The sequence below is a fragment of the Perca fluviatilis genome, chromosome 24, assembly GCF_010015445.1.
Source record: "Perca fluviatilis chromosome 24, GENO_Pfluv_1.0, whole genome shotgun sequence".
Taxonomy (NCBI): Eukaryota; Metazoa; Chordata; class Actinopteri; order Perciformes; family Percidae; genus Perca; species Perca fluviatilis.
Genome location: NC_053135.1, coordinates 9,720,257 through 9,746,894, shown reverse-complemented (window position 1 = coordinate 9,746,894; position 26,638 = coordinate 9,720,257). Strand labels below are relative to the sequence as shown.

The 26,638-nt window shown below is 42.3% G+C and overlaps 4 protein-coding genes across 15 annotated transcripts in view; 2 read left to right on the top strand and 2 right to left on the bottom strand.

Annotated features, from left to right (window-relative positions):
- LOC120554323 (fibroblast growth factor 14-like) overlaps positions 1-20,373 on the bottom strand; it is a 93,044-nt gene extending 72,671 nt beyond the window's left edge. The window contains exons 1-4 of one of the 9 annotated variants that reach the window (XM_039793160.1): positions 20,281-20,373; positions 19,738-19,804; positions 18,153-18,334; positions 12,762-12,889 (exon numbers count right to left, since the gene is read on the bottom strand). Coding sequence is in view for 1 of the 9 variants with exons in the window: in XM_039793153.1 (XP_039649087.1) it covers positions 677-1,343 (667 nt within the window). In the remaining 8 variants the exon portion in view is untranslated. Of the gene's footprint in view, positions 1-676; positions 2,009-6,670; positions 7,176-12,761; positions 12,890-18,152; positions 18,335-19,737; positions 19,805-20,137; positions 20,254-20,280 lie in introns of those variants that run through there. The other 8 variants (XM_039793156.1, XM_039793158.1, XM_039793162.1 and 5 more) reach the window with 8 other exon arrangements.
- Positions 8,666-14,381, top strand: rcbtb1 (regulator of chromosome condensation (RCC1) and BTB (POZ) domain containing protein 1). 4 transcript variants are annotated; one of them, XM_039793148.1, is made up of 14 exons: positions 8,666-8,786; positions 8,886-8,912; positions 9,646-9,937; positions 10,338-10,488; positions 10,617-10,783; positions 11,296-11,454; positions 11,540-11,647; positions 11,756-11,898; positions 12,199-12,262; positions 12,769-12,895; positions 12,988-13,114; positions 13,232-13,383; positions 13,481-13,611; positions 14,136-14,381. In XM_039793148.1, exons 2-14 carry the CDS (start codon positions 8,896-8,898, stop codon positions 14,274-14,276), a joined length of 1,779 nt encoding a protein of 592 aa, XP_039649082.1. In that variant the 5' UTR covers positions 8,666-8,786; positions 8,886-8,895; the 3' UTR covers positions 14,277-14,381. The 4 variants fall into 4 exon arrangements, with proteins under 4 accessions (XP_039649082.1, XP_039649085.1, XP_039649083.1 ...); XM_039793151.1 differs by lacking the exon at positions 8,886-8,912 and having other exon boundaries at positions 8,716-8,786; XM_039793149.1 differs by having other exon boundaries at positions 8,784-8,912.
- On the top strand, positions 16,908-23,855 carry cdadc1 (cytidine and dCMP deaminase domain containing 1). Its single transcript, XM_039793152.1, has 11 exons — positions 16,908-17,271; positions 17,951-18,051; positions 18,180-18,357; positions 20,816-21,113; positions 21,198-21,404; positions 21,487-21,608; positions 21,734-21,783; positions 21,904-22,073; positions 22,187-22,376; positions 22,475-22,508; positions 22,592-23,855. The coding sequence occupies exons 1-11, from the start codon at positions 17,166-17,168 to the stop codon at positions 22,690-22,692; spliced, it is 1,557 nt and encodes a 518-aa protein (XP_039649086.1). The 5' UTR covers positions 16,908-17,165; the 3' UTR covers positions 22,693-23,855.
- A 68-nt stretch (positions 23,856-23,923) lies between these two features.
- The window catches only part of cab39l (calcium binding protein 39-like), a 15,200-nt gene continuing 12,485 nt past the window's right edge, over positions 23,924-26,638 (bottom strand). The window contains exons 7-9 of the mRNA XM_039793165.1: positions 26,573-26,638; positions 26,305-26,448; positions 23,924-26,165 (exon numbers count right to left, since the gene is read on the bottom strand). Of these exons, the coding sequence (XP_039649099.1) occupies positions 25,986-26,165; positions 26,305-26,448; positions 26,573-26,638 (390 nt within the window). The 3' untranslated portion in view covers positions 23,924-25,985. The remainder of the gene's footprint in view (positions 26,166-26,304; positions 26,449-26,572) is intronic.

Below are 26,638 nucleotides of genomic sequence, written 5' to 3'. Positions count from 1 at the left end.
CCCCTTAATGAAAAAGCTTCAATGAACATTGTACAACCTCTTAAAGTCATTCCCCTAAGAAGCTCTGTGCTCTGCTGAACACAGCATCACATTCAGTCTTCGATCGCATTCATGAGAAACAATGTTTGGATACACTGACTAAAATGTCTGCAGCCACAAGAAGAAACACACTATTTCTTGTTCCACAGTTTGCACTGAATATCCACAGTGAAAGTCTAAACAAGGCCATGTGCTGTTTAATCATGCAGGTTACTGAAGCCTGAACGGTTCTGCATGCTGCATTAGACTTGATTTTCTGCAGCATTTCTGCCCCACACAGCACACACGCACGCTTTTTCGCATGCACTGTACCACAGTTGTCAGTTTTTGTGCTAATAAGTTATCACCCCCCCCCTCCTCTCCCTCTGCCCCCCATCACACACCCCTCCCCTCCCTCTAGTGCACTCACTTGCTGCACAACTGCGATTGCAGAGAAACACCAGCAAGCAGTCAAACAGTGCAGTCTCGGGAGGGAATACACACACACTCCTACAGGCACATAAAAGCAATAAACTATTTCTCTATCACACACACACACACACACACACACACACACACACACACACACACACACACACACACACACACACACACACACACACACACACACACACACACACACACACAACAAACTCACCAGTTGGGTTCTTGTTTTTCTTGAGGCTCCTGCCACAAAGACACTGCAGCATATGCGATCCTTTGCTGAAAATGTTGTTCCAAATAAACCGCATGGATTTGGCCGAGACGGGGGAGGAGGAGGAAGAGGAGGTGGGGGGGGACAAGAGGCGCTCCGGATGCGGCAGCCTAAAATTCACCCACCGCATGGGGGCTGATCCGCCCCCCTGTTTGCATGCCAGCAGAGCCGGCCAGCTGATGGGCTCAGTTCGGCGGTGTTTCGGCCCCCTAATCTGCACCATAGACAAAAACAAGAGCAGGAAGCCCGGCTCGTCGCCCGGTTTCTCGCCCGGATCCTCCACGAGCTCAGAGACCAGCAGCCGCACGTATTCCGGGTCGACGTCGTCTCCGTGCGACAGGAAAAGAGCAACCGCTGCGGCGCTTTTCTCTGGGGTCTCCACCTCAGGCTGCCCCAGCGGCCGGTGGTCCTCAGCGGCGGAGGATAGGTCGCTGCTGCAGCCGCCCGGCCGCCGCGGCGTGAAAAGCCCCCGAGCGCTCCTCTTCAAATGGCGTCGTCTGCCGCGCGGCACGGGGAGAGGAGCGGCAGCGGCGGACAAGCATGCGGCGGCGCTAGCGTGAAGTCGGCGGTACGCGGCAGCTGTCGGCTTCTGCACAAAAAACCATTGCATATTAGTGGGGATCGCTGGGGTCGGTGCGTCCGTCGTCCGGGGAAGGGGGGGTGTGTGGGGGGGGAGGGAAGGGGTGCGGATACCGGGTGTCCGTCAGTAAGTCGGTGGCATCCCTGTTCCAGTAGGCTACAGCAGACAAGTACTGCAGCAGGGGGGGCTCCTTTCCAAACACACTCACTAAGACACACACACTCAGACACACACACACGCGAGATGCAGAATCCTTTTCCAGCAGCAGCGCTGGTTTTCTGGTCTCTGGTCAGTGAGCGCGTGTAGCGCTGGACCGGGCAGGTGAATCACTGCAGGGAATCTCTGCACTATCCCACTCTGGGTTTTTCTCTTCAAAAAGTCTTTATGAATATTTGATCCGCGTTTCGGCCTCCACTTCTCAATAATCCATAAGCTCCAATGCGCCAAGATCCTGCTGCTGTCTGCCTGTCTGTCTCCTCTTCGTCTCCTCCTCCTCTTCCTCACCTTGCTGATGAAAACAGCTGGACTATGGCTCAGCTGTCTCTACTACACCATAAACTAGATGGAGAAGAAGTAGAAGAAGAAGACCGGGTCCGGCTGGTCCTTTCACGCTCCTCTGGTGCTTCAGCGTCTTTCTCAGCAGCGCTCGAGACGACCGACGGCCGGTGCGGCGCGAGGAGGTGCACTGAATAGGCTATCTATACCTAACCAGCAACAGAGTAGGAGCAATTAAACAAAAACACCTATTCCGGTTGGCACCTTCAAAACAAAAGTCCGAACCGTCACAATTTTGATAGAGCACACTTATGTGAGGAGCTTCTCTCTTTTTCCAAAAGATCTGTATTTTCTTTTTACTTTCTTAACCCTTGTGTGGTCCTTCGGGTCCCAGTGACCCGAAGGACAACACAAGGATTATGTACTTCCGTTTACTTTGTTGAGAATTGCTCTCTAAACAAGGGTTAATACAGCACCTTAGTTCTTGTTTGTACAGCATTTTGGTCAGCTTAAACTGTGTTTAAATGTGTTCTAGAAATAAACTTTACTTACTTACTTTACAAGAAACAGGGTTTAGAGAGCAATTCTTAACAAAGTAAAGGGAAGTACATAATCCTTGTGTTGTCCTTCGGGTCACTGGGACCCGAAGGACAACACAAGGGTTAAAGCCTATGTAGTAGGCTATTTTCTTACACAAACATTTTACTTGATTTAGTAAAAGAGCATTCTTGTCAATTTACAATAAAGAAAATAGACTAAATATTAAAGAAGAAATCTGGAGTAAATTAAATTGGAAATGTAACTGTTCATCATAGAATCAAATCCGCAGTGACATAGGTACAATATAGGCAACTAAAGTTAGTTAGTTGGTTATATTTATTAATGTATATTTTCAGGATAAAAACGCATGTTTCAATAATCACATAAAAAGAAAAGGCCTCAAGCTACAGCATGAACAAAAGTGCCAAATGACACGGAAACATTACAACATTTTGCAGTATGCACATGTATGACTTTGTTGCCTGTACTTTCAAAACAATTTACACTTTGTTTGATTGCACAACCTAGAGCTGTGCCTATTTCCCAAGTTCCTTTCCTTAGAAAAAAATAGCAGTCTGGTTTGCCCTCGACTTTTGTTCTGAAGGAAAGGGTTACCTCCGGTCTGCCTGTGCAGCTTGATGCAGCCCTACTGAGAGAAGCTGTTTGCAGTTAGGTAGACACGTGGTTCCCACACCGTCAGTATCTGGACTGACTGGATAGAAACTGTAACCGACAAGATTTTGGGTAGGGGGCGCCGAGATGGCGTCACTTATATGGGTACGAGACCACCACATTCCTTTGTCTCTCTTTACTGCTGTTTTACGAGCGCGTTTTCTACCAGATAGCCTAGGCGTTACTCCAAAATCTGGCAATGCCCCCCTTTCTATCGGCAAATGTACACACCTGTTGCACGACTCCCTTCTTACAGTGGGCTCTTCTAGTCAGTTCGGCTTCGGCTTGTACGATATCTAAGTGACGTCTTTTATCTTTTAGAATTGATTGTCTCCTTCGCATGTTTTAATTAAATTATAAGAGTTGAAATGATGTTGGATGAAGTGCTGCTTGGCGTATTTCATTTATTACAATTATTAAAATCGTATCTCAGTAATGAGACTGTCTAGCACTCGTGGCGGCTGGCGGGTTGAAACCATATACCGTATGGTGGAAACGGAGCTGAAAATGCTGCAGTGGCGCTGTCCATAGTGCTGAATCCACATTAGCTGGTCAAACTCTACACACAACACACACGCGCGAGAAACCTTATCAGTGGACAACTTAATTATCCTGTTGACATGCATGTGAAGTCTCTGGACCGTAATCACAGTGTCAGTGACATTAAAAACCCATTAAACTAACAAAACAACAACGAAAAGCAATAAACAGACCAGACTTCACTTTTTTCAAGTCACGTTTGTGTGTCTTTATAAGAGAAATAATTAAATGTCAGTGAATGATAGAAAATGTTTTACATAAAAAATAGAAAAATCGGTCTAGCACACACCATCAAGTCCCTTACAGCGTTTTCTGGAACGAAAACACACCATCCATTCTCTAGATATGGTTGTGGCTCATTTGCCTGGGATTCAGTCAATTTCTAAACCTAAGCCCAAAAACAGACATTTTACTGAGGAAAAGGTAAAAAAGTATAAAGTGCCTTTGATGTTTGCAGTGTAATAACATCCCCTCTTGGAGCTGACAGAAATAAAAGGTGCAGACCTGGGAATTTAGTAAAAGAAAATTAAAGATGTATACTATTTAAAGACGAAATTAGAGACAGTAAACATCCTGCAGAATATGACAAATGTAAAGGTTGAACACACCAAACTGTATACTGTAGGTGCTTTTGGTGTGACTTTCTGTCAGACAACAGGGACCCATTTATGAAGCTCTAAGGTGAATTTGACCCTTCTCCCTTGCACACCATTTGCATTTTTTCTAAGTTGTCAGGCACACACTCAAATGAGTGAAATTCTGCAGTGGTACAAATGACCAATTACAGACAAACACTGAACTTCCTGGAACAGACATCACTCTCAGCTGCATTGCAGTATCAGCAAATGAGTCCAGGGTAATAGTCTTCACAAACAGCAATGTCTACTGCTCATCTAGTCTTGTATATTCTGACATCACAACAAGGACCACACATACATAAGAGATACACACAGTCATTACTGCAGGATGACTGATGCCTGGCAGATTTTTTTTGCACACTGTGTTCACAGTTTGTATTGTTCTAAGGAGCTCAAGGCTGCAGCATGGGATTGCTGTCATCAAGAGGGCAAAATATAATTTGTGTGCACACAGAGTGAAGCTTCAGCTCCAACAGCAAACAGCCACAGCTGCATGCCTGTGTACAGTATGTCTGTGTTTGTCATACACAGAAAGTAGTGGAGCTAGAAAAGGCAGAAGAAGGAAAAAAAGACAGCAGTGAGGGTGCAGGAACACTGAGAAAGAAGGTGTGGGAGGTAGAAGGGTGCAAGAGAAAAACAAGGGGAGTGAAAAGAGGAGGCAGAAAAACACTGAAATCTGAGAGTGATGCTTGCAGCCAGTGGGAATTCATAACATGCAAATGAACCAGAAAAGAGATGACTTTTAATTACAACAGCCAGAGAGATATTTGACAGCAGAAAGACTCCAAAACTTATCAACTCATTATAAATCTTTTTGCAGGGGTATAGAAAGATTATGGTAGCCCCTGAAAGCATGTCTTTCTTTCTGTTTTCTACATGTAACCTGTTGTATTAGAAATCTAATGTAGTTCTATGAGAACAGGGCATATTTAAACTGTATATATAGTGGCGGTTTCCCTATAGCCTCCCTATAAAAATTACTATGGACAGTTTGGTCTAAGCAAATCCTAACAGATGACGTATATCTTATAGGTAAGGACAATGGGGTCACTTATTTTTTAGATTTTTAGATTTTAGCAACTTGGGGAGGGTTTACATTCGACAATTTAAAATGAACACATTTTAGGCTGCACCTAATAGTTTTTGGTGCTGTATTTTTCCACTGGGATGCATTACTCTACCTGCATAATGATATTCCTGTCAACATGGGGAGAGTTTTGAAACTGTAAAGTGTAGACCTTCATGTTTGGAGAAAATAATGGCAACACTTTCCTTAAAGGTTTTTTTTTCACATCAATATGTGTCCCCCCAGCCTGCCTATGGTCCCCCAGTGGGTAGAAATGGTGATAGATGTAAACCGAGCCCTGGGTATCCTGCTCTGCCTTTGAGAAAATGAAAGCTCAGATGGGCCGATCTGGAATCTTGCTCCTTATGAGGTCATAAGGAGCAAGGTTACCTCCCCTTTCTCTGCTTTGCCCGCCCAGAGAATTTGGCCCACCCATGAGAGAGAGACATCATGGCTTTCAAACGAGCAAAGTGGCAGTTGGTCAAGGCCACACCCCCTCCACCTCCCCCCTCCTCCTTTCCTCCTCAACAGCTACAGACACAGAAATGGCACATACTAAGGAAAGCTCATTGTGGGACTGGCTCTAGTGGCTGTCATTCTGCACCAAGGCTGAATTTCGGGAAAGAGACTTCAGATACAGTATTAGGGAACCACTAAGGTCTATATAAAAGAGACTTCAGATACAGTATTAGGGGACCACTAAGGTCTATATAAAAGAGACTTCAGATACAGTATTAGGGGACCACTAAGGTCTATATAAAAGAGACTTCAGATACAGTATTAGGGGACCACTAAGGTCTATATAAAAGAGACTTCAGATACAGTATTAGGGGACCACTAAGGTCTATATAAAAGAGACTTCAGATACAGTATTAGGGGACCACTAAGGTCTATATAAAAGCATCCAAAGAGCACCATGTCATGGGACCTTTAAATTTTCTACAAGGTTTCCTGGAAAGAACTGAGATATGGGGATGAAAAGAGTACTAATAATTGACTCAAGTAAACGTACTGCAACTTTAAAGAAATCTGACTTAAATAACTTGTACTCAGAAGTAAAAAGTATGTGAACAACAATAAAGGCATTCTCTATAGACAGACATTTGCAGCCTGTGCATACAACTGATTAACAATTATTAATATACAACCGTCTTCCTCAGTCTAGCTACAAGAGTTAACCAGAAAAGTGGACAAAACTCAGACAAGCACAATTAGGCTTTCATACCTGCCACTTTAACAGCAGAATAAAGCATCACCAAGGCAGTAAAACGAGAGATGTGAAGACATTATAATTTCGACAACAGCTTACGTTACAGTTTCTGTCGGACAACACCCACACATAACGCTACGTTTCTAAGCAACACAGTGGACGTCCTCCTAACCTACAGGTTTGTTGTTGTACTCACCTGTCTGAACGTAGCTAGTTCTTCGAGTCTTGAGCACCGCGAAGTTCTCCTCAAACTGCTCCAGGTTTAACTTCTCTGGTCGTTCATTTCTAATGCAAAAGATAGCCAGTCCACTCAGCCTCTTCTTTGGTCCCACTAACCTTAGCTAGGTCATAAACAGAGTCGACGCAGCCCATGGATGTATTAAGAGAACGCAGCCTCTCTGATGCATAGAACGTCAGACTAGCTAGCTAGGTTTTGAGCTGAGAGTGTGACAGGTTTTTATTATATTTATTATTATAATAGCCGCTTTCCGACCAGAGGCCTTACACACCTCACTGAAAGTAGAAGTTTTTAAGTAAATGTCGAAGTCGCCCTGCTGGGAGCTCCACCACAAAGTTTGTTACTCAAAGTTAGCATTTTGTATTTTAGCCAGCATACACCTGTTTTGACCGGTTTTGGGTTTGTTTTGACGCAACAACGTGGGTGTGTTTGATTTGGGTCATTTAGCATGCTCGCCGGGTGGTGCATTAAATCAGTTTTTTAGCTTAAACTAAATATTCTATAAATCTAAAACGTTTATGCCTACAAAATACCTCGTACGTTTTACACTTGATGTAAAAAACTTCAAATGTAAAACTTTTGATGAACTTTCGTTGGTTTGAACCACTTTTTTTTTTACTATAAATATTGAGTGAAGGCGATTTATAACTCGAACCAGCCTCTAAAACAAAACATACAAAACTACAAGAAGACAGTAGTAGTAGTAGTAGTAGTAGTAGTAGTGCAGATTTGTAGACTGAGTATAGGAGCCAATTGAAGCCAGTGTTAACACTAAGACTGATGCATTGATCTGTTGGCTGCATGGATGTATTAAACATATGACCAGCTCCCAGAGAAATCCCCAACATGGACCGCATTCGCATCCAAGGAATTATCATATAACTGCCCACTAGCCACAGTAGATAGCCACAGGTACTGCTGCTCGGTGCTGCTGGACAAAGAATCCAAGTAGGAAGTTATTATCCTGATTAGCAAGATTTTATATTTAATCTGTCTATAAATAAAACATGTTTTATAAATACAAAATACACACAAAGGTTTTTTTGGGCACATCGAGCCAAGACAAGCCCCAATAAACATATTTGGACTTGATTCTAATTTTCTAGAGAATATAAATATAATATCAAAATAATTAAATTAATAATTTCCAATGTTTACAAACCGCCATAATTCGTATCTCAATCCACAACTGAACTGAGCCCATATTAAAACCCTAATGTCTAAACTCTAATTCTCTGGCACTATATAAGAGCTTCTTATGGGACGTAGCACAGGTAAGCCGATGAGCCCAGATCCATGTGGAGGTACTCCACCTGCTGGTTGTCAAGGAGAGCTACACTACAAGAACATGGAAAGATTTGTTTTTACTTTTTGAACTGCAGTTTCAAAACTTTAGAATCATCTAAACGTATAAATAGCTGTATGACTGATGTGCAAATGTACAACTATTGCTTTATTTAACTTGTATGTGTGACTAATAATGAATGGGCGTTGTGAAAAGAACAACATACATTAACATTAAAATACTGGGTTGGCATACATGTTGCATGAATGTTGCATGGAACTGACCTGTCTATTTTAGGTGGAGAGAGAGGGGAAGGGGCCAATGTGCCACAAAGGGTTGGCAGTTGACACATTTATGTAATCATATGTAATATGTAAATATGTATATGTTTTCAATATAACCATATCCCTTAAATGCGAACATGTGCTGTATGAATTTGCTTTGACGTGATGATAACTTTCTCAAAATGAAATAATTGTAACCATAACAAACCTGATGTCCTTTTTTCCCCCGATGTACATCACACATGTTTCGGTTCAATGATGATACAATATAAACGGTTCTGACTAAGCTATCTAATAAGTAGGCTACTATAAGAACTTCAGCCTGACCACATATTTAAAACAGCTGTTCGACCAATGACCAGAGGGGGGCAGTAATACGCCCATGTATAGTCTACTCTGCCTGAAATAAAGGAGACGAAAAACTGGCCAATCGATACAGACATAGACATAATATAGCAGGCAGCTCTACTGTTGACACCACCAGCGGGGAGACGATTTCAGTCGGGTAACTGTGTACCATTAGTTTACATATTGCAGACGTGGGTGTTTTTACTGATATTGATACTGTAATTAAATATATATCTCTGTCTGTCTCTTTTCTCAGTTGACTCGTCATGGAGCGATGCTTTAGGTAGGAAGAACACAGGAAAACGCTTAACTAACGTTAAGCCACTAGCTTCTCTTGTTTACAATATGCTTCAGTGCCAGTTAGCTTTCTGCGGTGCCTTATATAAATGGCTTAAATGAAAGGTTTTTATTACACAGAGCCTCAAAGGGAACAGTTGCGTTAGATAACAGTTTTTGCTCGCTGACAATGCTCTATTATGTGTTTTGGCTAGCTCCGCTCCGCTACGATGCCGAACTCCCCTTAATAATTTAGCAATTTAAAGGTCCCCGTAACAAGCTAGAATGTCTTACAATATATATCACTCAATTGCTTTACTAAGGCAGTATACATTGAATTGACAGAATTTGTGTTGAGAATGTGCCAAGAATACGAAGCATAAAGCCTTGCTATAATGTTGTGCTGCGTTGACTGCCCGCCATGCCTAATTTCCATGAGTTAAGTTGTGGCTTAAACAAGGGATTCTTCATTTATCTTAAAGTAGAAGAGTTAGTTTCTTCAGCTTCTGATTCTCACATAGAACCACCGACTGATTTTTGCATGTAATTCTGAGCGCATCTGTCTGTGTATGTGTATATCTGTCCAATCCGTGTTCTATTCATTTATGAAACCCAGTCTGTTAATATAAATATGTTGTTTTTAATGTGGTTTTCTGTCAGAAGACCCTTCTTTAAGAGAGACATTTTCTCTGCCTTGCTCCATTTATTCACAACTACCTCTCATCTTGTCCTTCCTGAAGTGTCAGCAGGGATGGTTCTGGTCTTTGCTCCCCACCTCCTCCAGCATCACCTCCTCCTTGTCCTCACGTCCTCCCTTCTCCTCGTCATCCCCCTCCCATTCCTCCCTCCTTCCCCCCGTCAGGCCTGACTGCTCCTCAACAAGGAAGGCTGAGTCTTGCGGGAGCCATGGTGGACGTCAGCAAGTGGCCCCTGTTCTCTCTACTGAGCACTGAGGAACTAGCCACAGTCCGACAGGCCTGTGTCTTTGGAACCTCTGCTAATGAAGCCATCTACATCACACATGGCAATGAGGTGAGGAGGGTGTGTGAGGCACCGGTATATCCTGCCTCTTTTGAAAGTCTTCATTTATCTCAATTTAAAGCCTTTAAAATAAACATCTCACCAAGCCCACCTCTGCTACAAAACACTGCAGGAAACATTGTTTTCATTCTCTTTATGACTGAAATGTCACTATGCCACTATCAGTAGACTCCTATAATACCATGTAAGCCGGAATGTTACACAAGTCAGTTGTTACACTCTATTGTTGTACCTACATATTTGTATTTAGTTTGCATCACATTGTGTTCTTGGATTTCTCTGTACCTTTTCTGTGCCTGTGTTCTTGGCAGTTTTATTTGTGGTTTGGTTACTGGTAACAAAAACCTTTTTATGTTAAGGTGTGTGTGTGGTGTGTGTGTTTTATTCCCAGGTATTTGTGATTGGGTTGAACAGCAGTAGCTGCCTTGGTACAGGAGACAGTCTGAGCACCGTTGAGCCAAAGAAACTGGACTTCTTGCAGGGAAAGAAGGTAGTTAGCCTGAGCTATGGAAGCGGGCCTCATGTCCTACTGGCCACAGAGGGTAGGTACTTGCTTGTGTCATCTGGCCTGTAGCTATGGCTCCTTTCACAAAAATGTAATGAGCTTAGAATCTGGATTCATGAGCCACTGACTCTTCTGATCTTGACCTGTTGTGTTTATTTATGGCAGATGGACAGCTGTTTGCTTGGGGGCACAATGGCTACAGTCAACTGGGGAATGGGAATACCAACCAGGGACTGTCCCCGTTGCTGGTCACCGCCAACCTACAGAACAAGAAAGTGAGAGAAGTGGCGTGTGGCTCACATCACTCCATGGCCCTCACTCAAGATGGAGAGGTAACCGTTATTTCCATAACTCTGCAACTTTCATCATCATTAACGGAGTTAAAATAAAAATGTTATTAAATATAATTTTACATTACGTTAACCATGAAACAGGAAGGGCATATTTACCTTACAGTTACATATAGGTTTGTGTTTCATGTTTAGTTTTAGATGGGTCACTTAAAAACCATTACGTATTCAGCTCCTGCTCTGCTTGTTTCAGACTAAGCAGCTTATCTTTAACCTCAAGGCATTAAACCGTGTGCGTGCATGCGTGCGTGTGTCAGCAAAGACAGTGTTGTGTAAATATTATATGTAACAAATTGTCTCAGGATTACTCACACAGAGCTCTTTCTTACCACCTAAGAAGTATGAAAATGAAATCACATCAGACTTAAATCCGAAAGCCATGAAGCCATGTGAAAACATTACATTATTGTAAATTTGTCTTTCCGCGTGCTACAATTTAAAAAATTTGACTGTGTTGCATCCCTGGTCCTGACCGGCCTTCCTTGCCCCTCCAGGTCTTTGCTTGGGGTTACAACAACTGTGGCCAGATTGGCTCAGGCTCCACAGCCAACCAGCCCTACCCCAGGAGAGTCACCGGCTGCCTGCAGGGCAAGACTGCTGTTGGCATCACATGTGGCCAGACCTCCTCCATGGCCCTGATCGACAACGGAGAGGTTAACATGGCATTACATGAAATCCTATTGATCCCATTAAGGAAATCTGAACTTTTATACAGTAAAGTTGTTCATGTTTATCTAGGTTTATGGCTGGGGCTACAATGGTAACGGACAGCTGGGTATTGGAAACAATGGAAACCAGCTGACACCTTGTCGCCTCGCTGTACTCCAAGGGCTGTGTATGCAACAGGTGAGACGGCAACTTAATGCTGTGTGGGGATGTTGTGTACGCCAAGGTTGTTCATCACATACTAGTCTCTATGCGTGACTCCTTCACAGGTTATTCCCTGTATTCCAGATTGTATCAGGCTACAGCCACTGCCTGGCACTAACAGACGAAGGGCTGCTGTATTCCTGGGGAGCAAACACCTACGGTCAACTGGGAACTGGCAACAAGAACAACCACCTCAGCCCTGTACAAATCATGGCTGACAAAGAGAGGTAGGGGAAGAAGGTGGGGGGCTGATTTTCTTTGTATTCGGAGAATAAACAGGCACATTCTTCCCACCCTGTTAAGACTTCAACTTCCTGTTTCCTGTCCCCATTTCCTCCCTCTGTACCTCAGCTTCCCCCTCCTGTTGTCAGTGGGCATAAGGAACTCGTCATAGAATTGTTCCTTCATAAACGATGACTATTCTGCCCTTTTTCTCATTGCTATAACACAATATTAACAGTTTCCATGTGATTCTGTACTTAGAAATGAAAGCATGCCAATTTATTAACACATCTCTCACTTAACAGGATTGTAGAGGTCGCAGCATGCCATTCAACACATACTTCAGCAGCCAAGACCCAAAGCGGGCAGGTATATATGCGATTAATCTAGTGTACTATGGCACCATATGTATTTTGTTCATACATGAGTGGATTTGTGCAGTGTTATTCATTCCTGATAAGACTAGAGCGTATCCTGACCACAGACAGCTTTTATACTATGTGCATATTTTGTTTTTGTTGGGCTTCATTCTCATAATTTGTCACTTTTTTTTTCAGGACCGAGTGCTTAACAGTTTTGTCCCAAATATTTTAAGTGGGCCTATCTTTGTTCCCTTGTTCCCTTGTCTTGGATATTATTTCAGTTTAAGGTCATAGCTAATCCGCCAGAGAACACGTACATGTTTATTTTTCAGCTGTACAACGTCCCGCTCCGTGCATATCTCGGTCACAGCACTTTAATATTAACGATGGCTCTGTTCTATCCTCACTAAGTGTCTCAGTAAGCCATGATAGTGTGACAGAACTGCCTCTGATTTGTGTTGTACAATGATGAGGTTTGTGATTTGGCTGCAAGTAACAAGGTTTACCTCCCAGGTGTACATGTGGGGTCAGTGTCGGGGTCAATCCATCGTCATTCCACACCTCACACACTTCAGCAGCACTGACGACGTCTTCGCCTGCTTCGGCACACCCTCCGTCATGTGGAGGCTCATATCTATGGGTGAGAGAGATTATTTAGCTAATGTAACTCTTTTTAAAACATAACTTGAATAAGGGGATGGAGCTTGATTATTGTGTTCTGCGTTATTTCAGAGCATGATGGCTTCATGACTGTTGCGGAGGCTCTGAGGAAAGAGTTTGACAGTCCAGAAACGTCTGATCTGAAATTCAGCGTTGAAGGCAAATGCATTCACGTTCACAAAGCTGTGCTGAAGATCAGGTGCGTGTAAGACATAACCAAAAAGTAATCATGATAAATCAATGACAGCATTTTTTTTCTTTTCCATACCCAGCCATATATGTATACAGCGTAGATAAGGTCTTTTGTTTCGAGTAGGTGTGAGCATTTCCGGTCCATGTTTCGCTCCCAATGGACGGAGGATCAGCAGGAGGTGATAGAGATCGGCCAGTTCTCCTACCCCGTCTACAGATCCTTCCTGCAGTTTCTCTACACAGACACCGTTGACCTCCCCCCTGAGGACGCCATCGGTTAGCACGCGTACAGTTGTCAAATACTGTGTTTTGTCATTTTCATTGTTTTCTATTCATTTCCTTCACCTGTGTGCGTTTTGCGTGTTGGCTGCAGGCCTGTTGGACCTGGCCACCTCTTACTGTGAAAACCGGCTGAAACGTCTGTGTCAGCAGATCATCAAGAGAGGCATCACTGTCGGAAACGCCTTCACCCTGCTGTCTGCCGCCATACGATACGACGCAGAGGTACAATATACACTGACTTACTGTATACCACAATACTGTAATGCCTGGGTGTAATGATTCACCCTACTTTTACAGTTTCATTATTTTTTTCATAAACTTGACAATAAGTCTGAATTTGAAGCAACTGCATACATTGGATAGGATTGGATCTGATCTTTCTGTCAAATAAGTAATGATGTAAGAATCCATTACTGCAGTCAACAAATTCTCTGTAAAGCCAACACTTTTTTATAAGTCACAGTAACATTTCTACTGGCAAGACGATAAAAAAATGAGCCTCCGTCTTGTAACACCTGATTTGAAGTTCCACAGAATAAGGTGACACCCAGTGAACACACCGTGAACTACATGAACAATATTCCATGCACCTCTATTCTAGAAATGGCTCCTACACTGTACTGTGTTACACATGTTGCTGTGGCACTGTATTCCCCAGAGGGATCGTGTCAATTTTGTCTTTTTTTCGTGTTATGTTACATAATGTATATTTTAATCCTGTCTCATATCATTTGTGTTTTTTCTAGGACCTGGAAGTGTTTTGTTTTAGGTTTTGTGTAAACCATCTGACTCAGGTGACTCAGACTGGAGCCTTCTGGCAGGTGGATGGAGCAATGCTCAAGGAGTTTATCAGCAAAGCTAGCCGCTGCGGAGCCTTCAAGAACTAAGCAATACTCTTCTAAACTATATTCTGACCAAGTGGATGTGGTTGTGCTCCGACTGTAGTAGCAGAGCTAAAAAAAAAAAACATAATCACATTCCTAAGAGAAAGCTTTAAATATTTACTATGGCACTTGTTTGGCACATAAGCAGCATCATTTACAAGATGGACTGGAACTGAAGCTGCATTATCCATGGATCTGAAGTCAGCACTTTGGCCTATTCCTGTGGAGTTGCTCGACAAAGTCATGGAGCCCTTCTCTGTCGCGCTGCATTGTATTCCTGACGGGCTGTATGTATACTTGAACTAATTTGTTTTCTCTCCCATGTTCTGACATGTCTTTCTTTACTTCTGGAAAAGTAAATATGGAAGACCAAATACCGTGAAGGAATAAAAAAAACTAGTTCAGTTTGGGAGGGAAAAAAAAAAATATTTTTATTAAAAAAAAAAAAAAAAAAAAAAAAAAAAGGGGGGATATTATAAACAATATTGTGAAAAAATTTTTTTTTTTTTTTTTTTTTTTTTTTTTATTATTTGCAGTCGTTGTGTTTAGGAAAAAGAAGCTCTTGGATGTGTTGAACCTTTAAATGTAATGTTAACTCTTGAAGCTGTTGAGTTGATGAAGTGAAGCTGAGTCCCATTTTGATCCATCAACATATACTGTACACAATAGATCCAGATGCTGCTGTGTCATAGTCATGGGTCATTTGGTTGGTTATTGTATTTGTTCTCTTAGCCGGTGTTCTGTACATTTTGGAAGTTCAAAACCATTATGGGTTGTATGATGATTTGAAGTCTGTTTTCTTTTGTGTTTATTCTGCCTGACTTGGAATTTTTAAACTACACTCCCTTCTTCTTAATATGCAGTAAAACAGTAGCAGTTCAAATCCTTTAAAATGCTGTGAAAGGGAAGACTAGAAAACAGAGTTCAAATATGTTGCACTAGAATGCAACAGTAAACACTCAGTCACTGTTACGTTACTAGCAGCTTTTTATCCTTCCTTCCCAAGTGTAAAAAATGTATCTAATGCAGATTTATGTTGCAGATGCTTTATATTCCAAGGATAACCTTATATTCCTTTTTAAACTGGGCGCTTTTAACAAACAAACTATTCCACGGAAACTGTTTAAATCGGCTTGTGTTTGCTAATGTTATTTGGGCAACACAGCAAACTCAGGAAGACCAAAAGTATTCCTTAATTCCTTGGTCATTTCTCCCACTTTCTGCAGCTTTTTCTGTAGATACAGTAAAAATGCACAAGATATGCTGCAAGCTAAAGCAATATGAACACTTTGAGTGAGATGTTTTCTTTATATTCTGTTACATTGGGCTTATGACCCAAAAATGCCTGCATGTCCTAGTTTTTATTTTCTGTTGCATCACTGGGTGTTGTAAGAAAGCGTTTGGTGTTATTGTCCAGGTCAGCTGACCGCTGAGATCAGATTCTATTTCTCTATGCACTCAGGTGCTTGAAAGAACCATTTCTATTTGGTTTGAATCTAAGTTGGATCTCTGTTTCTTATTAAAGCTCAGTATTATCCAGGTTAGAAAGCGGTTACAAATGCATTGAGGTTAGGTTTGTGTGGCAGGTAAGGCCTTAGTGGAATGGAAAGGTTTACAGTCTTGTTTTATATGAAAAGCAAACTTGATTGTTTTGTTTATTTTTATTGTGCTTTGTTAATCTTTTATTTACAAAGGACAAGTGTATAGAAGTGCTGGTCATTTGGTTTCAAAGCCACTTGTAGCACAATGGTTTACCTTGAGGTGATCAGCATTACAATATTGGGATTTGTATCACTGTTTTTTTGCTGTTGCATAACTGACAATTTTCTTTTATATTTAGTATGAAATAACATGTTTCTGTGAAGAAATAAATCACTCAAACTCCGCTTTGCTTCCATATAATGCATATTTTGCACCAATGTAGTTTCTTGTTAGTTCATTATTTTTGTGTACATATGGGATTAGACTTCAGACATCGTTATTCTTTGCACTTAATTTTGTGTTTCATACCAAAGTAGCTAACTCTTCGATCTTCATGGGGTATTACAGTTTTTCTCAATTGCTAAAACACTAAAACCCATTGGCTGAGCAAAGTTCTCAGTTGCCTGAACTCATTTAGCTCATTGTGCAGTCTGTTGTCAATACCTTAAACCTCTTCACATGGTAAAACACCATTTCACTTAGACTTTTCAGAAAAACTCTCATTCTCAACCCCTTCATGTCTTCAGCTGTCCTGTAAAAATAAAAATGCCCCCCAAAAAAAAACCCTCTCTGAGAACTAGATGTTTTGAACAATGTGTTTTCTATTTTTTGGTGTATCGTTTACTGACTGCTTGATAGTGTATAGCCTATCACTTGGATCACTTGGTTTATGATTTGAGAGCAGTGTTTGATTTTGCGAGAGGAGTCCGAGGTTTTGTAAATAGTGCTTGAAGATGAGGTCAATGTTTTCAGAAAATGAAGCAAGGTTTCAGAAATTGTGCTTTAGCAATTGAGAAGAGCTGTAAAAGCAGCAGTTATTATATGGGATAGTGTGCTGCCGCCACCTAGTGGAGCAAATTGATATTTAACAAACCACTCGTTCCCATATGTCAATGGTTGTTCCGCCCTCTTTCGTTACGTCAGAGGTTATTGCGGAAATAACCCGAAATTTATCAAGCCGATAGGAATAGGAACTAGGAACCAGGATGGGAACAGCTTTTATTTGTTTATGCAAACAACAAATTTGGTTCGGCCGTAAGGCTTTTATTTTGAAGCAGATTAGGAAACCGTGATCATCTGTCTTGCCTCAGGAGCCCAACAGGTCAACATTGCTGCCGCTTTAACGCTTGTCATCTTGCTAGTTGCACTTGTCTTATTGGAAACCAGGACAAGATATTGTTTTCGGACTGAATGGAGGAAAGCGAAATAAGGAGCGGAGCCGATCCGGGCCAGTCCATGCCAGGTGGAGACACAAGGGACAGTATGACACAGACTGAAAGCAGAATAGGCCTACAGGGTGAGCCAACTGGAGAAAGAGTTCATGTTATGGCTTGGATAATATAGGCTATGGGTTTCTGTTCGGTCATAACGTAGCGGCTTTATGAGAGTACTGACGGGGATAGTTTACCAATGCAGCTACGACTTTTCATAGAGGAAATGAAAGCAGTGTGTGTCAATAATCATCAGGATTATCTCAAAAGGAAATGACCATATGGTAATACTTAATTGTATAACGTTACGTGTGTTAGCTCTATTGGTCTCAGACTAGACTGGGTGAGTCCAGTGTTTCTATAGTTGAGTGAAATGCATAAGAGATTGGGTTATTATAAGGCCTCACTGGAGAACAAAAATCCAGATCCTGTCTATTAAAACCCCTACATTTTCAAACGTTTAGCTCTAGTGTCCCCTGTATGCTGGCAGTTTTGACCTTATTACCTTATGTGCAAATAACATGTTAGATGCATGGCCATTACAAAAAGCCAGGGTTTTTCAGAATAAGATAATGGGCTAGAGCCTGCTTTTGCTGTCGTCACTTTATTTTCCTGCAGTTCATGAAAGCAGCCTGAGGCGACCTTGAACCCCTGCTCTCCTTCACATACATGACTTTGTTCTCACTCCGGACAGTTTCATTACACCTGCACAAGGATATTTTGCAGCAAATCAAGGACGAGATCTTTTTCTTGTCCCTCTTGCAGGTCATGGCCCCAGGCTATCAAAGGTAAACCTGTTTACCTTGTTGAGTTTATGGATGGAGCGGTTCCCACAGGAGCAACGGCTAGAGGATCACCACAGTGAGGTTGGTGTACAAACGCACACAGAGACCATATAGAATACAATGCAAAGCTTGGGGTCAAATCTACACTACAGCGAGTTACAGTAACACCCCAGCATACTCACTGTTAAATAAAATGTGCTGTGTTCCAGATCCGCGGGATGGGTCTGGTGGTGGTACGGGACAGTAAGGTGGTGGGACTCCACTGTTCAGGACCCGAGCTCCACGCAGGACAGGCAGCCATTATCCACCATGGCGCGTGCCTGGCTGACTGTCAGTTGTACTTTTCCAGAAGACCCTGTGCCACCTGCCTCAAAATGATCATCAACGGTGAGGAGAGAGAGAGAGAGAGAGAGAGAGAGAGAGAGAGAGAGAGAGAGAGAGAGAGAGAGAGAGAGAGAGAGAGAGAGAGAAGGACTTTAGATAGATTGTATACAAAGAGGTTGAGAAATTAAAGAGCAGTATTTACAGAAACCTCACTAAATGACCAATTCTTTACTTTTAAAACAATCCCATTCATGATCCATTTTGAGTTCTATAGGTTGATCCCTGAACAGAGAAAGATGTCTGTCTGAGGGATTATTGCCACTCTTTATTTCAACTCCACATGGACTGAAATTGCTTGTTTCAAAGATTGAGTTGCAGCAATTCGTATAGTCATGACTAAGGGTGCAAGTGTGGCGAGAGTCACCAGAACGTTAATTGAATGAAAGAACCGATAACGGCACCTAGTATTTCCTAGGGTTCAATTCCCTATTACCTGATTAATAATGTTAAAAAAAGAAGAAAAAAAAGGGGAGGGAAAAAAAAATTGACGCAGATTTTGTAGTGAGGAGGCAGAGGGATGTTTTCAAAGTATTCCAAATGTCGTGGCCGAGTTGGATTAGTGGGTAGAACAGGCGCATTTATACTGAGAGGTTTAAGCCTCGACCAGAGGGCCAGGGTTTGAGTCCGACCTGTGACGATATTTTTTCTCTCTCTCTCTCTCTCTCAAATAAAGGCGGAAAAGCCCAAAAATAATTCAAAAAAAAAAATTAAAAAGGTATACCAAATGTTTTTATTTATTTCGATTAGGCAAAATAACAGGCAGGGGCTGAAACTGCTGAAAGATAACCGTTAATAAGCACTTGATAAAATGGTAAGGTGGACATTTTTTAATCACAATCAATAAAAAACAAAAAAGGCCTTGATATAAATAAAAATGTTTCCAAAACCATATAAATCCAGCCCAGAGTAACCTACATAAACCAGACAAAGCTGAGGCCACTTTTGGAGAGGCAGGCTTCACTCAGGAGTGTCCCGGGATGCCACCGCTACTCACCTTTTTATTTTTATTTATTAACTTTTATTTTACCAGGAAATAATCCCACTGAGATTCAGAATCTCTTTTTCAAGGGAGTCCTGGCCATGACAGCAGTACAATAGTTCCATATTACACATATATACAGTGAAAACCAGACTTTTTAAGTCATTGTAAGTAGTCTAATTTAAGATGATTCTGCAATTTATACCAGGATGAGGGTGCAAAAACTTTAAAGGCACTTTTACACGGTTCGATCAGGGAATGTCATACACTATTTGCCCATATGATCAAAGATTACATGTCCTGGTGGGGACTTTAGGAGTCAGGAGAGAACATAAACCTTAGGTGCAGCACAGCAAACCTCACAGCAAAGTGCTGCAGTCTATATTGTGTCTCAGTGCACTTACTCACATACAGAAAAGTGAAGGGACCTCACCACAGGTGCCTAGCCTCCCAACAAGATGGCACCCTGCTCTGGAAGAAAGCAAATACAAATCAGAAACACATTTACGTAAGGCAACCCAGTTGGCTAAACAAATGCAAAACATAACCACAAAAGCCAAAAAATAAAAGGGGAAAGGACAATACAAATCAAAAGTAAGAGTAAATGATCACATGTTAAAGAACTAACTAACTAAGAACTAAACAAACATCAAGCTAGGACAAAACCAAGGGGAGTACTAATAGGACAAAGGGACAAAACAGCAGCGGTCTGCAAGCAGGAGGAACCTGGAACGGAGGGGCGGAAAAACAATTAGCCAGACTCAACCTTACTGTGTATTAAAATATTTAAAATCGTGAACCTACTCTCCACCTCTGAGACGGGGCATTAAGGAACAAAATCACTGGTCACCGGGCAGGAGGGGCAAAAAGGGTTTCCCAACAGCGCTTCAAACATCTACAATCGACTGTTTAATGTAGAAATGTTCAATAGTTTTCTTTTCACATACCTGGAGCAACAAGCCACAGCAGGGACAGATCAGGAAGCAGAGGGAGAGCAAAGGAACACAGGTGTCTCATATCATCATCCATCATCATCATCATAACATATCCTAGCCCTAATGAGGGGGTTGGCCAGCGGAGGGGGCAGGTCAAGGCTGCATTCAACACTACTATATATTCACTTTCACTTAGGGGAGCATTCCCCACCACACACGGTTCCAAGGTCTTAGTGACTACTAGCTAGTTTCAAAGTAGTGAGTTACTAAATGGGGTTGTATCATTTTGTGCAAATGTTATAAACCCCACCCTGCCTCCTTTCCCAACCCACTTTTTATATAACCTGTCTTTTATAGTGGATGTAAAAGGGGCAGTTGAGCATGTTGTCCAGATGCTGTCACACTGTTGTAAATTGTAAATTACAATCAAACTGACCTATTAGAAATGAGCACTGAGCTGAACTTTGGAGCGCTTGGCTCCGCCTCCGCTGGGAAAAATGTAACAGTACCTGGAAACAAATACTTGACGCTGTTTTCTCCTCTCTAGCTGGAGTCAGTCAGATCTCCTTCTGGCCCGGAGACCCTGAGGTCAGCATGCTGAGGTCCACCTCTGCAAAGCACTCAAGCTCCCACAGTCCACCTGAGTGCATCACAGAGGACGCCGCGCTGGACGCCGTGGCAGCGGAGAAGCTGAAATCCAACAGCCGTCCTCACATCTGCGTGCTGCTGCAGCCGCTGGCGCCCGGCCTGGCGCAGTTTGTTAACGAGACGTCCAGAGAGTGTGATTTCATAGAGCGAATGATTGATGATGAACCGGGGCTGAACACAGACAAACTCTTCCACAGGTACTGTACTGTACCTACCTACCTTTTGCATTTCAGTTTCATTGGTTGTGTTGCATATAAATAGGAGAAATTCCTGCTTTCCAGAGAGCGGACAAGGCTCCTGAAGGATTTCTCCAGACAGCTCCTGGTCAGGACGTCTCAGCAGCACCGGGACATCTTGACCCACATGGGTCTGGAGAACTTCTGTGTGGAGCCGTACTTCTCCAACCTGAGACACAACATGAGGGAGCTGGTGGAGGTTCTGGCTACTGTGGCTGCTGCGGTGCCGCTGCAACACTACGGCTTCTACAGGTGAGAAACTCTCACAGTTGGTCACTTGTTTGCCAATCCCAGCTGTTTATTGGTTGTTGATTGTGTCGTTGCTGTAACCCAGGGAACGGCATTCAACCTCTGAGCCAGCACTAGCCAGCTCACTGCCTCCGCATCTCGAGGGACTATCCCAAGAAGTGGCTCGCCATTGCATCATCCAGGCCAGGCTGCTGGCTTATAGAACAGGTTGGTTTGGGTTTTTCGGTTTGTCACACACATATCCTGTTTCGGGTCAGACTGAACTGAAAGAGCAGCGTTCCTGTCAGTTTGTCACCAGCGTCTCACATGCAAAACTGTCATTTTCATTCCAGAGGACCCTAAGGTGGGTGTGGGTGCTGTCATCTGGGCCAAGGGACCGTCGGTGAGCTCACCTTTCTTCCCATTGCTTTGATTTGGCTATTTTACAGCCAAGCTAGCTGTTTTTTTTTTTTTTCTTCATGTTCATGTTGTGAATTAAATTTGAACTGCTCTCTTGTCCCAGGCTGGCAGTGATGGAACCGGGTGTCTGTACCTGGTGGGTTGCGGGTACAACGCTTACCCAGCAGGCTCACAGTACGCAGAATACCCCCAGATGGACAACAAGCAGGAGGACCGGCAGAGACGCAAATACAGATACATTGTCCACGCAGAGCAGAACGCCCTCACCTTCAGGTCAGAACAGCCGCCTACACAGCGGAGGAAGACAATGATCTGTGTGTACTAGTCTTAACACGCCGCCCTCTTCTGAACAGTGTTTGACAGAAGTGTTCCTCCTGATGCTTTAGGACTCGACACATCAAACCGGAGGAGCCCACCATGCTCTTTGTCACTAAATGTCCGTGTGATGAGTGCGTGCCTTTGATCAGAGGAGCCGGCATCACACACATCTACACCACCGACCAGGACAGGGACAAGGACAAGGGAGACATCTCCTACCTGAGGTTCAGCAGCCTGAAGAACGTCAACAAGTTCATAGTGAGTACACGGAGCCATGAGCTGTTTGATGTCTTGCTGCTGGTGCAGTTAAGGAAAGTAGAAAGGAGTGACCTCATTTCATTCTACTGTCTTCACAGTGGCAGAGGAGCCCGACCTCTCCTCACCACGCCAGTAAGCTCCACCTTGTTATCTTTACGTTTTCGAATGAGCCTTCGGTGTCTCGTATTGTAACGGCAGTGTCTTTACTGTTCCAGATGGTCATGTCGGGAAGCACAGCAGGCAGGCTGAGGAGGAGAGCCACAGCAACAAGAAGCTGTGCACCAAGAAATCCCACGACTCACCGGCTGTCAGCTGAACACCGGCTGCGATTGGATGGATGGATGGATGGATGGACTGACTGACGGATCAATGGATGTACCAAAAACTACGGAATCATGTTTTTAGCTCTCGTGCTGCAGATAACACGGCTAGAACTGGGAGAAATCTGAAGATCAAATCTGTGGCGCACATTATTTGCACTTTTATAAATACGTGGGATTGGTTTTGCGAACTCAATCATTGGTCAGTCTGTATGTCATCAGGACATAGACATTGACATCTTTCCTGTGGCCCTCTGTAAAATCTGCTGCTGCATGTTTATGCTTTACACTATGCTGAGTCATAGGCAGCCAACTCTGGCAGTTTGCATTTGGAGATTTGTAAAGATTTGCACCTAAAAAGCTTAATTTGGACTACCGGAGGCGGCTTCAAAAAGGAAAGTGCTAGTGGTAGGTGCTAGGAGAACAGTCCCCCATGTCCTTTAAGTCTCAAATCTAAGAAGTGAGGTATGGCAGTGAGTTGGAGAGATGGAAACAAACTGAAAAATACAACACACTGACCTCAAAGGGGATGGATGGATGGATGGATGAGGTAAAGAAAGCACATGGAGGTTGGATGAAAAGAACAAGGCTGGGAAATAGGCTACCCCCAAAAATAATATTTTAAATAGTAATTTAAACTGTGACATGGGGATTTGTTTATGCCATTTTATTTTTTTATATACGTGATGAATAGTTTATTTAAATGGCGTAATGGTTGTTTGGATATATATATACACACAATATGTATATGTATGTATGCACAGGTTACCATGGGTGTAGCCCCTGTTCTCCAGGATGTGGACTTGAAGGTTTAAGAGAACTGCAGATTGTACGCAACACTGCGGCATCTCTCCATAAATCAAAAGGCAGTCGCTGTGAGAATATTTCACTTACTGCTTTACTCTGGTGTCATTATTTAGATTTATTAATGAGGAATTATGTTGAAGTCGAGCTTTAATTTCCTGCACAAGAACCTGTTTGACTTGGGTCTTTTTTTCTTTTTTTTTCCCGTTGGTACAATGACACGCCGGCACACTGTTAAAAGGTTGGAATCATCCAGAATAACATCATGTGCTTTAGTGTTAAAAGATGGTCTTTTAAGGCTGACGTGCAAAGATAAATACACGCTAAATGAAAAATAAAGCTGTTATTGAGATTTTTTTTTTTACAAAAAGTTGCACATTAAACAACAAATGAGCACACACACACGCGCACACACACAAAGCATGCATTCCCATCCTTTTATTTGTTGTGAATGTGGTACAATAGCATCAATGTGGAAATGAAGGGGGCTGCTGAACCGGGAAGATGATGTGGAGTTCTGCTGGGACCAAAGTTGCTCATTGTTTTAGTTAAAAAGCAAAGACGTAGTGGAGTCTGGCTCAAGTCAGATGTAAAGCTGGTTGGCCCACTTTTGCATCTCATGTTGTATTCTGATAAAGTATGATATGTCACAGCTTATAGCATTTTTATTTTTGGCCCAGAAGACAAAATAGGTTGTGCTATTGTTTTTATTCTTCTACTTCAGATGAAAAGAATAGAATGACAATTCACAGGTTTACGACCTACTGCACTCTACTACTGCCTTTTTACTGTTAAGATTCACTGTGGCAGGTAGACATTAGTCTTTAAATGTTTGTGAAACAGTTTAGAGTGTCCTAAGAGGCTTGTAATTGTTATTCATCACGACTACATTAAACCTAAAACATCTGTGGGAGCTTAAAGTAACCTAATAGACGCACATCAGATATCGATTGGGAAATAAATTCAGAAATTTACTGACATAAAGTGCCAATGTATGTATGTATTGATTTTGCACAATTCTATGGTCCTTGAACTACATGTGGATTTTTCAGTTACAGCTTTTGTTTCTTTGACAGCGTAACTTAAATAGAGTGAATTAAGAGGTTCACTGCTTAATCACAACTAATATGTTCTATCCAGAGCATATTTTCATTAACACAGTAATTAAGCTCCCCCTGGAAAGATACTGAAAATACAAAAACAAAACAAAAGGGCAACACACCAAACCATAAAGGCACCTCTGAATCTTCTCACCTGTTTCTAACATCAGATCCAAATCAGAGCTAAACACGTGTTACATACAACACCGAAAGAAAAAGGAGTGAAAACCCAAACAGCCATCTTTACAGCTGCTCTCCTCCACACAGCAAAGTGCCTCCTGTTTTCACTCACAATGGCACTCACTTCAGGTGTACAAACAAGAAATGAAACTATATATATATATATATATATATATATATATATATATATATATATATATATATAAATAAAAAAATGACCATCGAGCATTTGTGAAAACAGTGATCAGCTTAAGTAGAACACACACAAAAAAATCATATCATCATACAGAAAGTGCTATCAGCCACCGGCGAAGAGAACCACTGATCAAAATGTTTGAAGCTTACCGTACCAATGGATAGCTTAATGTTCATTTAAGAAGGCCCTTCAAATATTCCTACAGTTGTTATTTTCTGTTGGCGATTTTTGGTCAACAGTGACTAAAACACCTCTATTCTCTCTTAGTCCTACTGAGTGCCAAATCTTTGGGATCTTTGAATGCCTTCATCATAGACAAATTGGCCTTTATAGGCTATATCCTGTAGTGTGTTCTCAATTTCAGAGAACTGCTTCAGCCTTTTTTCCTTGTTGAATTGGCAATGCTAAAAAAGGGACAACACTTGATCCATCATTGGCTTTGGCAGTTACAATAGGAAAGAGACGTTTGGCAAGCAGGAGGCAACTGAGAATTACTGCTGCCATTTGGCTAACTAAGCTTTTAGCTATGACGACCAGACACGTTGACCCTGTTAAAAAACAAAAGCATTAATTCTTCATTATAAGTTTTGTTTTGCAGCTACTTCATTTAGATTAAAAAAAAAAAATAATTCAACTTGAGTGCAGAGACTGACAGAGCATCTGCAACTGGTGACTGTAATAGCATTAAAAAAAAAAATGGTCATGTCTGTTTTGTCCGAAGCTTTTGAACCGTTTGCTGGTTCTCCCAACAGCAAATCTGCTACCTCCAACACCAGGAGTCGTGGCACTACATGCTACAGATGAAAGAAAAACAAGGGGTCACGTGAAAAAAAAAAATGACAAAAGAAACTTTGCACAAGTTTCAAATGAACCAACAAAGAGAAAAAAAGGCAAATAACGTCTTGAAGATTGAAATAGAATAACCGTTATTGTTAATGTGGGGTTTTTTCTACTGTATGTCTTCCTATTGATAAAAAGTTGGGGTAAGGGGCAGAGGAGGGATGCTTCTCTAGGACGGTGGTTTCTTCAGATCCCTGATCTGTTTGATTAGGTAGGTCTTCTCGTCGTTGAACTGCTCGTCATCCGTGCGATCCTTCTGGAAGTTGCTCAAGAACTCGATCAGTTTGGTCTGGTTCTTGAGCAGGATGTCGACGATGGGCTGCGTCTTGTTGGGGTTCGCTACAAAAACCTGAGGACAGGTGCAGCAGGGAACATTTTTACATGCAACACATGAATGTACCTTCTGTACACACACTGTCTGGGGTTCGGTAGACTTATTCATGGATCAATACTTGCTGCGTTTACATGCATGAGCGTGGCGTTTTTACCTTGAAGACATGGAAGGCCTCAAACTGGATGTTGGGGCTCTTGTCTCGCAGCAGATTCATCATCAGCTTGAGATTCTCAGGCTTGCTGATGTAGCGCGTCATCACCGTGAAGTTATGTCTGTCCAATAGCAGCTCGCCCAGGAGCTGGAGGAGAGAAAAACAACGTGACGTAGAAATGATCTATTAGAGAGGTTACTGTTGAGTAAGAATTGAATTGCTCCAATGATACATATTGCTCTCCAAATGAATCCACGAGTCAGAGTCGAACCTTTAGAGACTGCCTCTTGGTGACGTAGTTCTCTGAGTGCAGCAGCTTCTCGTAGTCTGCAAACAC

Bases quoted from the DNA above. Each gene is read 5' to 3' on its own strand.
- cdadc1 (XM_039793152.1), top strand. From the start codon at position 17,166: ATGGAGGAAAGCGAAATAAGGAGCGGAGCCGATCCGGGCCAGTCCATG. The intron at 21,114-21,197 runs GTACTGTACTGT...CCTGCTTTCCAG, and splicing joins ACAGACAAACTCTTCCACAG to AGAGCGGACAAGGCTCCTGA. The intron at 22,074-22,186 runs GTCAGAACAGCC...CTGATGCTTTAG, and splicing joins CAGAACGCCCTCACCTTCAG to GACTCGACACATCAAACCGG.
- rcbtb1 (XM_039793148.1), top strand. The intron at 9,938-10,337 runs GTGAGGAGGGTG...TTTTATTCCCAG, and splicing joins ACATCACACATGGCAATGAG to GTATTTGTGATTGGGTTGAA. The intron at 13,384-13,480 runs GTTAGCACGCGT...TGTTGGCTGCAG, and splicing joins CCCCCCTGAGGACGCCATCG to GCCTGTTGGACCTGGCCACC.